This window comes from Lynx canadensis, chromosome D2 (genome assembly GCF_007474595.2).
Source record: "Lynx canadensis isolate LIC74 chromosome D2, mLynCan4.pri.v2, whole genome shotgun sequence".
In the NCBI taxonomy this organism is placed as follows: Eukaryota; Metazoa; Chordata; class Mammalia; order Carnivora; family Felidae; genus Lynx; species Lynx canadensis.
Window position 1 is genome coordinate 37,196,946 of NC_044313.2, and position 14,851 is coordinate 37,211,796.

Sequence of the window (14,851 nt, forward strand, 5' to 3'; positions counted from 1 at the left end):
CCTTAGATTATGTATACATTTCTGTATGTATGTTACATTCAATGAAGAGTTAAAAAGTAAACACTCCCCAGGCTATTTTTATTAGCACTGATGGAGAAGCACTGACTTCTCTCTTGCTATGAGTTGTAAGCTTTTAGAGGGTAGTGAGGGTATCTATGCTGTCTCTGTATTCCCACCATCTGTTTTAGTGTCTACAGTATAGTACACACTTAATGAATAGCTAGTAAATAAATGAAATGAATGAACAAAGGGAGAGAAGTGGCTTGAGGGTTCCTTCCTCCCTCACTCTTTTCTAAACATTGTTCCATGCCCCTGCTGGAGGCACGTGAGAGCTCTACCTCAGAGTAAACTTCCCAGATATATCTCCCCTGAATAATCCTGTGAGATTCAACCTGACCTTCCTCTCTACCCCACATGCTTCATGTGACTGATCCAGGGCACCAGCCTGACAAGGGCGGGAGAAAGGAAGCAGGTGGAGGACGTTCTGTCCCAGTACCAGTACTTCGCCTGCCTGGGTCTGAGACCACCTGGCTCAGGCGTTCCTCAAGCATGCCTGGGAATCAAGCTGGAGAGAGCATGTCCTTGGAGATACTGCATTGCTAAAGCTCACTACTTGCACCTCTGTATAACTGCTTCCTAAATTACTCAGCTTAAGTTATGTGGGAATTTGAAAATCTTTGAATATTTAGGAGTAGCAGTAGAGATTTTTTAGCAGATTTACAGCAGAAAGTGAGAGACACCCTGGGTGAAATATCATGTAAGTCATTTATTCAGTCACAGGTAATTACCAAAAGTTTCCTAGGGATACAACGATGAACAGAGTCATCTGCCTTAATGGAGATCACAGTGTGTGTTTGGGGGGCGGGGTGCCGGGGGAGGGGGTGAGACAAATACTAATATTGAAAGAGGACTTCAACTACCTCTTTCAATATTAGTATTTTGACCTCAAACTTATTTATCGATTAATTTCTTCTTTCCAGCTTATCTCTTAACCTCAGGCAAAATACCCTGTGGGCAAAGCATCCCCTAATGAGAACCAAAACTACCCACTCAAGCAATAAGAACCACCCTGAGCCAGCAAGACCCTGCTTGACTGACCCCAAGACAATGATCAACCTCACCTTGACTGCCCAGCTGCATGTACCCACTGAACTTTGCCCCCTGTTTTCCTTATATAAACCTGGAAGTATTGTCAGCACTTTTGAGACAGTCTTTGACATGTTAGTCTGCTTTCTGGTATTGGCCTCACCGAAATCAATTCCTTTCTTGTTTCCCCACTACTTGTCTCTTTGCCTTTTGGATTTTGTCAGTGGCAAGTAGCTGAACCTGGTCTGTTTGGGACCCTCACAGGCAGGGGCTCCTGCACCCCTGTGCCCTGGCTACAATATCTAGATTTTTCAGAGCAGTTATGATGTGCTGGGTGCTTCACATATATTAGTTAATTTCATCATTGTAACGACTTAGTTGATGTCCTATTATCCCCACTGACAAATAGGGAACAGATGCATCGTAGAGTTACAAACTGATAGAGTAAGGAAGATACGGTGTAGGGAGTAGGAAAACCTGATCTAGTCCCAAGGGTCAGGGAAAGTTTCTCTAAATATAAGAGGTTGAAGCAGAGATCTGAGGATTGAGTCCAAATCTAGTGGACAAAGAGGTCTGGGGGAAGAGAATTTCAGCCAATGGAAATAACAGATGCAAAGGGAAAATAAATTGTTTGAGGAACTGGCAGGCTGCCCTATAGCAGGAGCACAGGGAGCTGGAGATGAGGCAGGAGAGGTAGGGGCCACAGCCCCAAGTTTTGTTTTGTTTTTTTCCTCTGTGTCTCAAATAGTATGATAAAGTCAGGGATAGAAGATTTAGGATTTCGCCCTGATTTTGCTCTTAACAACCTCAGCCATCTCTCTGTGGCTGTTTCCTTATCTGGAAAAATGAGTGGGCAGACCAGAGTTCTCAAGGGCCCCTATGGTTCCCAAGCTGTGGTTCTGGGTAGGGCGCTCCTGGAAGAAATTGCCAATTCAAGGCACAGGCCCTGGCTGCTGCTGAACGCACTGAGGCCCAGGGGCTTGGCAACCCAGTGGCCCAGGCAGCACTTGCTGGCCTCTGAGTCCTCTGTAGGTTAGGTAAATACAAATGATGGAGAACATCACATATAATAAATCACACAGTAAATATGGCTGTGAACATGGTTTGTTCCTCTCACTCGACATGGGTGAACTGCTAATAATGTAGTAAAGATTACCACCTGTTTGAAGCATTTCCTGTGTGCCAGGATTGTACCAGTTACTTTAGATAGATTTCTCACAACAGCTCCTTGATAGATTCAAAAGCTGAAGCCTCAAGGGATTACATAACTTTGGTAAAGTCCTCAGCACCCAAATTTGCCCTGCCTAAGGAGCATGTCCAGTCCTGTTTCCTATCGCCAGGTGTGCTCACTTGAGCAATGACTCTCTCTGGGTTTGCTCAGTGGCCGAGTTGGAATCTGAACCCAGCTCAGACTCCAAAGGTTATGGTGTTGACCACCGGGCAATACTGCCTTCCCTTCTTAAAACACAGGCAACTCCTTATTCTATAAATAGGATCACTTTGTCTCCTGAAGTCCTTTCTGGGTGAGGAAAGTGCTTTTTATAGCTTGGGACTGCTTCTGCTTTCTTGGTCTCTTCCAGCACCTGTTAATCCTGCGTGCAGCTGTGTCCTTCACTGTCCTTACACTGTATTCCTAGGTTTCCTCCCTGCAGAAGACAACTCCGGGAAACCACATGGTGTCTGTCTGTGTGCCAGTAAAGAAATTTCACTCCCCTCCCTCCCCAAATCGGCCTACCTTTCTATAAATATTCCCTCTCCTCCCTCCACTCAGGCCTGTGAGTAGTTTGGTCACTTAACCAAACACACACACACACACAAAGCAACGAGAGGAGGGGTGTTGGAGGGGACAGCGTGAATGACCTTGCAAAGGTGTCTAGCTCTCTGGGGACAGGATTAGCAAACTTGAAACCTCAACAAATATTTGTGTGCCTCCGTATTCCTCCCGAAGCTACCTGCTCCTCTTGCGCCAGCCTCGCTCAGTCCCCTCTCCGCCTCTCCGAGATACAAAGCTCAACCCGCCCATCTTTTTGCAAACCCAGAGAACTTCAGTCCCCTAGTTGAAACTCGTCTGTGGCGGTGGCGGGCAGCACTGGGCATGCTCAGTAGTGGGGACAGGTCTGGAAGGCAAGGAAGCCGCGTTTGAAGTCGCGCGGCCGGGGGAACAGGGGGAGGCGAGCCGTGGGGGCCCCGGCTGGGGGTCCGCGGGGATCCCCGATTCCGCGCCCGGAGCTGGCATGCTCCAGGCTGGCGCGGCGGGGCGGGCGCGCAGGGGGCAGAGCGCGGAGGAGAGGGGGGAGCCGGTGGGAGAAGGGGAGGAGCGCCGGGCTCGCCATCCCCCGGCGCCGGCTCTGCGGCTGCTGAATCGGAAACCGCAGGGAGGATCCGGGGAAATAAAGACGCCCGAGAATGACCTCCAGCGAGGCTGCCTGAGCCGGGGCCCGCGCGCCGCCGCACCAGCCTCCGGCATGGGCGACCGGAGTGGGCGGCCCGAGCACTCGGCCACGCACGCTCCGGGGCCCCCCGCCGACACCGGAGCTGCCGCCGTAAACGGGCTGCTGCACAACGGCTTCCACCCGCCGCCAGTCCAGCCGCTGCTCCTCTGCAGCCGGGGCCCCGCGGGCGGTGGCGACGCGGCACCCCCGCGCCTCCAGCTCTTGCCGGACTTCAGCGCCGCAGCCACCACCCCCCCTCAGCACGACTCCCCCGCCAAGAAATGCCGGCTGCGAGAGGATGGACTCCGGGAGGAAGAACAGGCCGCGTAAGTCCCATCGCGAGCGGAACGCTGGCGCGAGGCAGGCGCATCCCGCGCGCCTACCACCCCGGGAGCCGCGGGCAGGCACCGCAGCGCGACTGGTGCGCCCCAGCGCCCGCTGTCGGGGGAGTGTACGGAGGGGACTCCGGGGACTGATTCTTTCCCCAGGGGCGCCAAGCACTAAAGATCGCTGCCTGAGCCTCACGCTTGCTTGCTTCCGTCTGTAGAATGGGTCGATTCAATGCGGATCCTGCGCTGCTCCTTCGGTCTTGGCTCTAGGCAAGGCCAGCGTACTGCCCGCCTTCCTAATTTGTCGGTGGGAAAATGCACGTGTGCGAACATTTCACGGGTTCCGGGAGTAGGCGTAGAGCGGGAGGGCCCTCTCCCTTCTCCTCGCCCCTTTTCCTTGTCAGAGTTCGTCTCTCTGGGTTGGCGCTCAGGCAGCCACCTTGTCCTTTGAATCGCAGAGTAGCCGCCAGTACCTCGGGTCTATTGGCAAACGCAAGGCCTGGAGGCGTGGAGTTTGACAACCCCCCAAATCACATCCTATTAAATGCTCTTTCCTCGCAGCCAATGAGAGTACCCGTTGGCGGGGGCACACCCACTGATACCATGTGGGCCGGAACTATGTGGACCAATGAGAATTAGAGGTGGATTTTTTTTTTCTGGGAACTGGGGAGGTAGAGTTGAGGGTTTATAATGGTAGCTTGCGGCGTAAAAAGCTGAAAGGCGTTATTTCACAATCTAAAGCGTGTATATATGATGTTACTTTATAAAGAGTACCTTCCCTGCATGACGTTGTGGGATGTAAATTCGTAGATCGAGTTTACAACTGTTTTTTTCCTATCTGAGCTGAACCTCCTTGTACTGGTTACCTCTTTCTGGGTGTCTTTAATGAAGCTTATAAATGCCAAAAAGCAAAGTAAGTAGAATGCATACTAATTAGTGATTGCATTCAAACACCATTTGCGTATGGGTTATTCTGTCTGATACGGAGAAATTGCTAGTATAGGTTTTGGATTTATCTGTAAAAGCTTGATATTTGGCAAACTTTTTTGTTTCTCTTTAGACTCTTAGGTTTTCTGCGCTCAGTTAAAATCTCTGAGACTTTGGAAAGTACTGATGTGGGACGGGATGACTCTGATGCTTGTATTTTGTAGATGTGAAATGTTTAGGCTGAAAGTTAACTTTGAAGCCACACAGCAGATTTGGTGATTGTTGTAAGGAAGGCATCTATTTAGCACTTGAATTTGTACTTATTTTTGTTTTTCAGACTTGTTAGAAAATTACCTTCTTTATGGACTTGATATTGATTACTTATGATTTATTAACCTGTTTTACTTCTTTTGAAACCACATTTTAGTTATTTCTCTGATCTATGTTTACAAATCGCAGAACAGTTTGCAATGTAAATAGCTAAAGTATATCGAAAGAGAACTGTTTTGAGTTTTTGTGTAGTATAGCTAGCCTAAATGGTCTGTGAGGGTATATAACACCTTTAGAAATAATTTTTGAGGAATTAAAAGTACTCTCTCTTAATAATAGATTGGAGGCAGAGAAAAAATAATTTTGAGGCTTAACTTGAGCTTGCAAACCCACAAGGATTTTTTTTGTTTTTAATTATTTTTTAAACGCTTATTTATTTTTGAGAGACAGAGAGAGACAGAGCATGAGCGGGGGAGGAACAGAGAGAGAGACACACACCACACACAGAGAATCCCAAGCAGCTCCAGGTTTGAACTGTGAACACAGAGCTCCACAGGGGCTCGAACCCACGGACCTGAGCTGAAGTCAGATGCTTAACTGACTGAACCACCCAGGTGCCCCAACAATTATTATTTTAGAATACAAGAAATATAACTTTATGCCTGTGTATTTGGTGTCAGAAATTAAAGTGGTTTATATTTTTTACAAAAATTAAAACCTTAGCTATTTTAAGTCCAGTGACCATGATACTTAACTTTTAAACTTTTAAAAGGGATTCATCAAAATTTACTTTTCATTATCCTACCATGTTTTCATTTCTCAAATTTGAACAAGCATTTCTGAAATAAATTTTACATGTTCTGAGTGGCATCTGCTGTGTTCACTACCAAAAGTTCTCAGTGAAAACTAGGGCAACATCTTTAAGCCTTGTCTATTAATGTTTAGGTATTTTTTTATAAAAAAAAGATAGTGCTCGGTCAATTCATATTTAGATTCTCTAATCTAATCTAATCTAATCTATATCTTAGTTAGATATACTAAGAGTTAAGTATATCCCCATTTTCTAACGATTGATAGATTTTATGTGAGCAACTATTACAAAGAGTATTTGGGTGCTTTAAATAAAATGCAGGGGTATTGTTGTTGGTGGAAGCATTGAAGCTGAACAAATAATTCCTATTTATCAGTTTACAACGTCAAACAACCTGCTTCCGTCTAAACCAGAGGCGTGTTGAAGACAGCCAGATCTCAGTGCTCTCAGATAGGCACTTGGAATGCTTATGTGAGTGGGTGTGTTTCTGTTTGGTAATATCGTGGATAGAGTGCAATACACATAGAAATACTTAACATTTGAAAACGATGAATGCAATGAAACAAACAATTCAGTAGTTTCTGATTGTTTTAAAATTTTAAATCTCAACGCAGGAACTCTTTACAAGCTTGTAAGCTAAACATCAGACCAGTGGTAGGTTAATTTTGCTAAACCAGGAGAGGGGAGTGTTGTCCACTTTTTATCCAAAGTACCATCACCTCACCACTTGTCCTTGGAAAGCTTTTGTAAGACTGCTTCATCGGTCTTCCTTGGTTACTTCACCTATCTCTGCTATTTAGCTGTGTAGCCTCAACGAAGTTACTAGCTCTCATGTTGAGACACTGGAGTTGGCTAGGTGGTCTTAAAGTGTTGTTCCTTGTGTCTTCCAAATTCTGATACTTCAGAGCTATGACTTCTATGCTAGTTATCCACTTTGCCACACGACTTAGCATTTAATTGGGTTTCTTCCTCCTCCTCCCTTCTTCTTCTTCTTCTCTCCTCCTCCTCCTCCTCCTCCTCTTCCTCCATTCTCCTCTTCCTTCTCCTCCTCCCTTCTCCTCCTCCTCCTTCTCCTCCTCCTCCTTCTCCTCCTTCTCCTCCTTCTCCTCCTTCTCCTTTTCTTCTTCTTCTTCTTCTTCTTCTTCTTCTTCTTCTTCTTCTTCTTCGTGCCAATTGTTCCCTGTGTGTTGTCTTATTTCCTCAATTAGGTTAGAAGTCTGATTGCAGATGATATAGTTTTTTCTCTTATGCCTTGCACCTCAGGTCCATGAACATTTGACTGATGTCACAGGAGAAAAGGTACAAGTGACATTATCACCACCTCATTGAGATAGTCATTTCCATCCATAAGATAGACTTTGGCAAAATCTCTTCACTGGAATTTCCACAGAGTATCAGCTGGGAGATTCCTTTGATCTGCTCCTTGATGATTTGATTCTTTGAAGCATGCATAAGTAGCACCTTACTGAGTCAGCTCACTTCCCAAATATTTTGAAACTAATGATAGTCCTAATAAAATGCTGTGAGGGCCTAATGTGTTGTAAATGGTGTAGCCATTCAAACCCCAGAGGGCTTGTGTTTGGATAGCTGCTGGATGGCCTAGGGCCAATAATTCACCTATGTGTCAGTTCCAGGATGGAGATAATCATACTACTCATTGGGTTGATATGAGAATTAAATTAGATAATGTATATAGTAAGAACCTAGATCCCTGCTTGGCATATAGCATTTATTCAGTAAATGCCAGCTCTCATCACCCCCATACAGAATACTGTCCACTGTTAATCCAAAGGACAGGACAATTGAGCTGCCAGAGATTGACTTCCTTAAAAACAAACAAAACAAAACAAAAAACAGGCTTAGAATAAGAAAGACCAAAATGTTTTATTTGATTAGCTATAACACTCTTAGTCCTTCAATTATTTTTTTACCCTTCCCCAATACAAATAGTGGATAATAGAAAACTGTAGAGAAAAAGCAGGAAAAAGTACTTACAGTCCCATCACTTAGAGAAAACAACTGTTTACAATGTGCCATATTTTACAGGTAATTTGAGATCATACTAAGATGAGATTTTGCTAGCTTTTGTTTTTAAAAGTTTTAGCATAAGCATTTTCTTATGGCATTAAAACTTTTTTTTTTTTTTTTTTTTTTTTAATTTTAGAGAGAGAGGGAATCTCAAGCAGGCTCTATGCTCAGTATGAAGCCCCATGCAGGCCTTGATCCCACGGCCCTGGGATCATGACCTGAGCCGAAATCGAGAGTCAGACACTCAACTCACTGAGCCACCCAGGCACCCCAAAACATCATTTAAAAAAAAATTTTTTTACGTTTATTTATTTTTGAGAGACAAAGAGAGACAGAGCACAAGTGGGGGAGGGGCAGAGAGAGAAGGAGACACAGAATCCAAAGCAGGCTCCAGGCTCTGAGCTGACAGCACAGAGCCCGACACGGGACTCGAACTCACAACCGTGAGGTTGTGAGATCACAACCTGAGCCGAAGTCGGTTGCTCAACAGACTGAGCCACCCAGGTGCCCCAAAACATCATTTTTTTTGGTTTTATTTTGTTTTGTTTTTTTGTTTTGTTTTTTTTTTCAAAACATCATTTTTTAAATGGTTGTATTATATCCCCAAGAATTTATTTAACCTTTCTCTGGAAGCTTTAGGCTGCAGCGAGGGGTCTCTACATCATAAACATTGCTGTAGCAACAACTTCATGTGTAACTCTTTTTTCTTTTTTTAATAAAGATTTTTCTTAAGTTTATTTATTTTGAGAGAGAGAGAAGGATCTGGGGAGGGGCAGAGAGAGAAAGGGAGAGAGAGAGAATCCCAATCAGGCTCCGCCCTGTCAGTGCAGAGCCCGATTAGGGACTCAAACGGGCTCAAACTCACCAACAGTGAGATCATCACCTGAGCCAAAATCAAGAGCCAAACACTGAACCAACTGAGCCACCCACGTGCCCTTGTCCGTGACTCTTTCTTAAGTTATTGTTGATGAGATGGGTCGACACATACTTTTTGGAAGAGGAACCAAAACAGCACAAAGTAGTATTTAGATGTTTCCTTGAAATGCTGGATATTTTAGACCACAAGGACACTGTTAGATGAGCCACCCTGGTGGAGTGAGGAGAGAAATGCAAAGGAGATTGTTGGAGTCACCAAACACTATGCTGCAGAAAGGCAAGTATTTGGGCATCCTCAGAAGACTGGAGGATCAGTGCTGCCCTCTCCCTTCCCTCCTCTGTTGCTTGGCAACAGGCAGGAATAAAGACTGGATCAGGGAGGGCAGCCTCCTGTGGGGTGGGCATTCTGGCTTCTCAAATCATTTAGATAGGATGCTACGAGCAGAAAATGGGTGAAAATCCATCGCACCCATAACATACTCATAGGTACAAACCAAAGAAACCTAAATCTGTCACCCGTTTCAGCTAGCCAGCATGGTGAAAGTATGAGGCCTCAATTTTCCAAACATTGGGGTATTTAGCTTTGGCATTTGGGCTTTCCACTTCCTATGAGAAAAACCAGATAAAAAGATCATAGAATTTTCTGGTTGTATCTGCACAGAGGTAGATATATATGCTGCTTTTTTTTTTTTTTTTTTTTTTTTTTTGTAAAAAAACTGTACTCAGTACTTCTACATGGATGGGAAGCATTGCAAATTCAAGAACACAAGACCGAAATGGAAAGCAAGGGCACACTGTAGTATTCCTACCATGTGGGACGTGGTCAGATTCCCAAGTTTGTCCATGAAGTTATGAGTTGTGCAATGCACATTTAAACCGAAGATTAAGACTTTAAGGCCCAAGTGGCCTGCATCTAAGTGGTTAAGTCAGGTATCAGAATGTGTTAGGCATGTGAACACTTTTCCTCAAAAGACCAGTAAGTGAATTTCAACTTTAATACGAAGGATATTTTGCTTGGCACAGTAACCAAAGATGGAAAGGGTGCTGTTAATGTTTAGCATGTGGGGCATTTAACAAGTGAATAAAACAAAACCCGTCATGGTTTTGGAAATAGAATTAGTAGAGAAACAAAGGAGTACTGGTTTTAATTGACAGGTTTTGGGGTTTTGTTTTTGTGATAGCTTGACTTGTGTGTAGGTGTGTGTGAGTGGCTTTAATACAAACCAATTGCCTTGAAAGTAAAAATAAATCAAGGTTTGACTTCTATGATATTTAATTACATGTGCTTTAGCTTTAATAAGTAAGCCAGTATTCACCTTGGGATGGCAGTATTCTGAATCAGATACAGAAACCGTTCAGTGTACCCAATGTGGCACACAGAATTTCTAAGAAGACCTTTTCTGTAGGTGATGGAGCTGTCAAGCGTGGTATCTCATTACTTAATTCATGACATCTCTTAGATGCTTAGACTTGGCTAATCATATGTGTGTGTATGGGTGGGTGTGTGTGTGTGTTCGTATTCTCCTTGGAATACATTTGAAAATAACAGATGATTCGAAGGGTGAGGTAATGTTATTTTTAGAGGCAGTTACTTCAAAATAATGATCTGGACCTCCAGCAGGTTTCTCTACAGTTTGGAAAGAGGACGGAAAAACTTATGACCATAGTGAGTACTTAACAGTAGTCACTTCCAGTAGAGTAGCTGTTATTGAGCAACAGCTGTGTACATATTGTTCTGTACGTGTTTTGATGAAAGCATGCACATTACCAACCCCACTGTCCATTTTACAGATGGAGAGAGAGAGGCTCAGAGAAGTGAGGTATCCTGCCCCAAAGCCTGTAGTCCGTGAATGACCAGGCCAAAATTCAGACCCAAGTCTAAGTCCATTGCCAGCTAGCTGGCTCTCTTTTCTGCCCTGACAAACTTGTTATTTATGTTGGGAAAAGGAAGTGTGTTCTGTAAAACTTTAAGAAGAGATAAGTGTATGCAATCCGTACACCTTTGGCAAAAAGCTCATCCATGTGGCTGTGGAAGTAACAGCGGCCAACATTAAAGGGCACTTACTATGTGCAGACACTAAGCTAAACACTTTATATGGATTATCTCAGCAAACGCTCGCAGCACCCTGTGAGTTGGGTACTGCTATAGATTGAACATTGTGTCCCCCCCCAAACTCATATATTGACATTCTAACCCCCAAGCTGGTGTTATTAGGAGGTGGGGCCCTTGGGAGGTGATTAGGTCATGAGGTAGAGCCCTTATGATTGGGATTAGTGTCCTTATAAAAGACCCCAGAGAGCTAGAACCCCCATCCCCACTTCTGCCATGTGAGGGGACAGCAAAAAGATAGCCATCTAGGAGGCAGGCTCTTGCCAGGCGCTGAATCCACCAGTACCTTGATCTTGGATTCCAGAATTGTGAGAAATAAATTTCTGTTGTTTGTAAGATACTGAGACTATGGTAAGACAAATCATATGATCTTCCCTCGCAGGTGAAAACTGAAGGATAGCACAAAGGCTTGGGGCAAAACTGTCTGAGTTCAGATTTTGACTCTGCTGGGCTAGACTTGGGTAGTGTTCTGTAGTGGAAAGAGCTTTGAAGCCACCAGACCTGAATTCAGAGCCTCACTGTGCCATTACTAACAGTGTCCCCTTCAGGCGAGATCCTTAATTTCTCCAATAGAGATAATGGCGTCCATCTTATCGGTTGTGAGGACCAAAGGCAGAAAATGGAGACAAGTTGTAAAACAGAGTGACTGGACCCTGCTACGTGCACAGTAAAAGATATTTTACTTGCTAACACAAGCAGGACATTTAATAGTAATATTACTGCTGTTACTTAGTCACAGAGGCTTTCAAAACTTTGTGAAATCTCAGGATTTCCATGAACTCATCTTGCCCCAACTGAGACTGGGCTTCATTCAAGGTATCTTCCAACCTGACCCAACATCACATCCTGAATGGAAGTGCCCTAGTTCTGACGTTTCTAGAGGCAGGACACATGGCCTGTGTCGCAATTCTTGACCTCATTGTCACTTTCATAAGTTGCCCCACTGCAACTCCTGAGATGTACAGCATGACCTGTCTGAGGGTGATTTTGGCAACTTGGTGACTAAGAAGACTGTCATTTGTTTTACTGTTAATCTAGTGTCAGGACAAAGTTGGTGTTTTTTTTTTTTTTAATGTTTTTTACTTTTGAGAGAGAGAGAGAGCGAGAGATACAGAGTGCGAGTAAGGGAGGGGCAGAGAGAGAGAGGGAGACACAGAATCCGAAGCAGGCTCCAGGCTCTGAGCTATCGGCACAGAGCCCGATGAGGGGCTTGAATTCACGAACCGTGAGATCGTGACCTGAGACACTTAACCGACTGAGCCACCCAGGCACCCTAGGACAAAGTTATTTCTAAAAAAGGAAGTCTCTTCCTTTGATCTTTACGGTTTGCTATGTCAGCCCCTGAGTGAAGCAGATAATGCACACAAGAGAAAAGGATTAGGAAAGTGAGCACCTTTCCTTTATGAAAGCTGCAGGAATCAAACAAGGCTGCAGAGTTCAGAACGGATGTTACTTCTCAGGCCTTCTTTTTACCCATAGCCTAGCAAACCTTGTTCTGGCAGATGAGGAGATGGATATTTCTGGGCACTTGTTGCCTTCGAGACCAGCACGTGAACCTTCTGGAATGCCTGGCCCTGACTCAATGCTGAATCTGGGCCACTGGGTCTTTAGCTAGTGCCTCTGGACAGACTGAACTTACGTGAATCTCTGAGCTGTGGCCAGCCTGGGCAGTGCCAGTTGCTAGGAATCCTCTGGGCCTTCTGGACAAACAATTCCTTTACAGCCTGAGGTAGGCAGTCCCAGGAGGGAACGAGGCAGGGGTGGATTTGTGTGACTTCAAGCTTGATATGGGTCCACAGTGTAATGAGGCTTCCAGCAAAACATAAGCACCCAATAAATGTTAGCTGTCATGGGTGGTGGTGTTAGATGCCCTTCCTTACTTACACTTACTCCTATAACTTCTGCCTTGACCCTACAGTGTATCCAATCTCTCTTCTGCATGACAGCTCCTTAGACATTTAAAGACAGCTATTTAACTTGACTTTTCCATGGCGTCCTGCCTCTGAAAAAACAAAGACCCACACACTCACCTGCCAGACTTCATCATCCTTGTGAGCCAGTACTGGTTGTGTTGAGTTGCCAAAGTATTAAAGCTTAGATGGGAGAATGGCCTCTTGGGGTTGTCATAAAAGGGATCAGGTAAGTACTGACCTGGGTGACCTGGACGCCAAGATTTAATAAGCCTGTATGTCCCACAGGGGCTAATCATTTTTTTAAAATCTTTTAAAAATGTTTATTTTTCATTTGAGAGAGAGGGAGGGCAAGGGAGGGGCAGAGAGAGAGAGAGAGATTGGGAGTGAGAGAGGATCCCAAGCAGTCTCCATGCTCTCAGAGTAGAACTCGACTCAGGGCTCAATCTCACAAACCGTGAGATGGTGACCTGGGCCGAAATCAAGAGTCAGATGCTTAACTGACTGAGCCACCCAGGCGCCCTGGAGCTAACCAGTTTTTATTCCTGTGGGCCACGCACTGTGCTAGACTCTGCATGGGATACTCGGCTTCATGTGATTCCAAACTGGAGTGTAGCCTGAAGCCAGTTGCCTGGCTTGATTTTAGTCAAATCTATGGCATTTCCAAGTTGTGTGTATAAGTCAGAGGACTTGAACAAGTTGAGGCTGTCTGTTTGCCATCCATACTTTCCCAACTACCAGTGTTTGATGAAAAACATCTAAAAACATGCTACGTATTTGGGAGAAGGAAGGTAATATCAGTTTGGTCAAGGAGATACCACATCCTACCTTTTATGGAAGATTTTTACTATGAGGAAGTGGCCCAAATGTGATTTATTCTTTGGAGTGACTGCATGATATATCGTCAACACTTTTAAAGAGTGGTAAGGGGTATCGTGAATAATTATGCCAGGACCACAGGCATAAACTGGGATCATCCTAGGAAAACCACAAGTTCCCTTAATTTGATGGGGCCAGCTCCTACGTGCTCAGGGGAGCTGGTTGTACACATTTCTCCCTAATTCTGCATCCTATGTCCTGGTGTTGGCAGCTTGAAATTGGCTACAGTGAGTGTATTTGCCCTATGGAAATTGGCAAACGCTAAAAATCAAGGTTTTCTTTTTAGGCAGCCAGTTGCTAAACATTTACCAGGACGTCACTGACTAGAATACAGGTCATGGGTCATGCATAGGAAAGTCCCAGACAGCATCAGTAATACGAGCTGAATAATTAAAGCCTTTGATTCAGAGAATGGGAGAAAAAGACTGACATGTCCTTTGCTAAGTAGGATAATGCCGGAAGGTGAGGAGTCAGACAAAAGAACTTCATTCTCAGGAAAGAAAGTATTCCATACATATTTGAGGGCCTGCTATGTTTAAGGGTAGAATTTAGAATCACATTGTTGTCTGCCTCTCGTTCTCCCTCCTAAATTCCTACCCCAAATACCGTTGGGTTCAGTGCCAGATCACCCAGTAGGTAGAACAAGCAGGTGTTAGTGTACCAACAACGCAGCAGGAGAGAAGAAAGAAGAAAGAAAGAAAGAAAAGAAAGAAAGAAAGAAAGAAGAAAGAAAAAGAAGATAAGCCAAGAAAGATAAGAAGAAAGAAAGAAAGAAAATAATATACATGACTTTAGTATATATACATGCATGCACCAGAGTACTACTACAGGAGAACCATAACCTTAGGCTTCTTTACACTCTTTATGATTCACTCCTGTTTTATTTTGAATGACTTGAGTTGTTTTGAGCTACATGTTCGTTACATGTGGACTGGCAACACCAATATTTTTCCTTTAGATAGGTGTAAATCTAGCCCCAGTGAACCTGCACCTTTCTAGGGTGATTATAATTAATTTACTGTTGGTGACATGGCAGGGCGGGAGTTGCCGGAGGATCTCCATTTCATGTTTTTGGTTAGGGCGGGCAGGCTGAAATTTGTCCCAGCCAAAAGGGAAGGGAGGTTGTTTGTTTGTTTCCAGAGGCAGGATCTGTGGGGCAAAAAAAGGGACTTCCCCAGTTCATTCCCATTAGA

At 44.6% G+C, this 14,851-nt stretch overlaps 1 protein-coding gene across 1 annotated transcript in view; it reads left to right on the plus strand.

The window, feature by feature from the left end:
• The first annotated feature begins 3,155 nt into the window (after positions 1-3,155).
• The window catches only part of PANK1 (pantothenate kinase 1), a 54,931-nt gene continuing 43,235 nt past the window's right edge, over positions 3,156-14,851 (plus strand). Inside the window, 2 exon segments of the mRNA XM_030334499.1 lie at positions 3,156-3,811; positions 3,813-3,844. Coding sequence (XP_030190359.1) covers positions 3,321-3,811; positions 3,813-3,844 — 523 coding nt within the window. The 5' untranslated portion in view covers positions 3,156-3,320.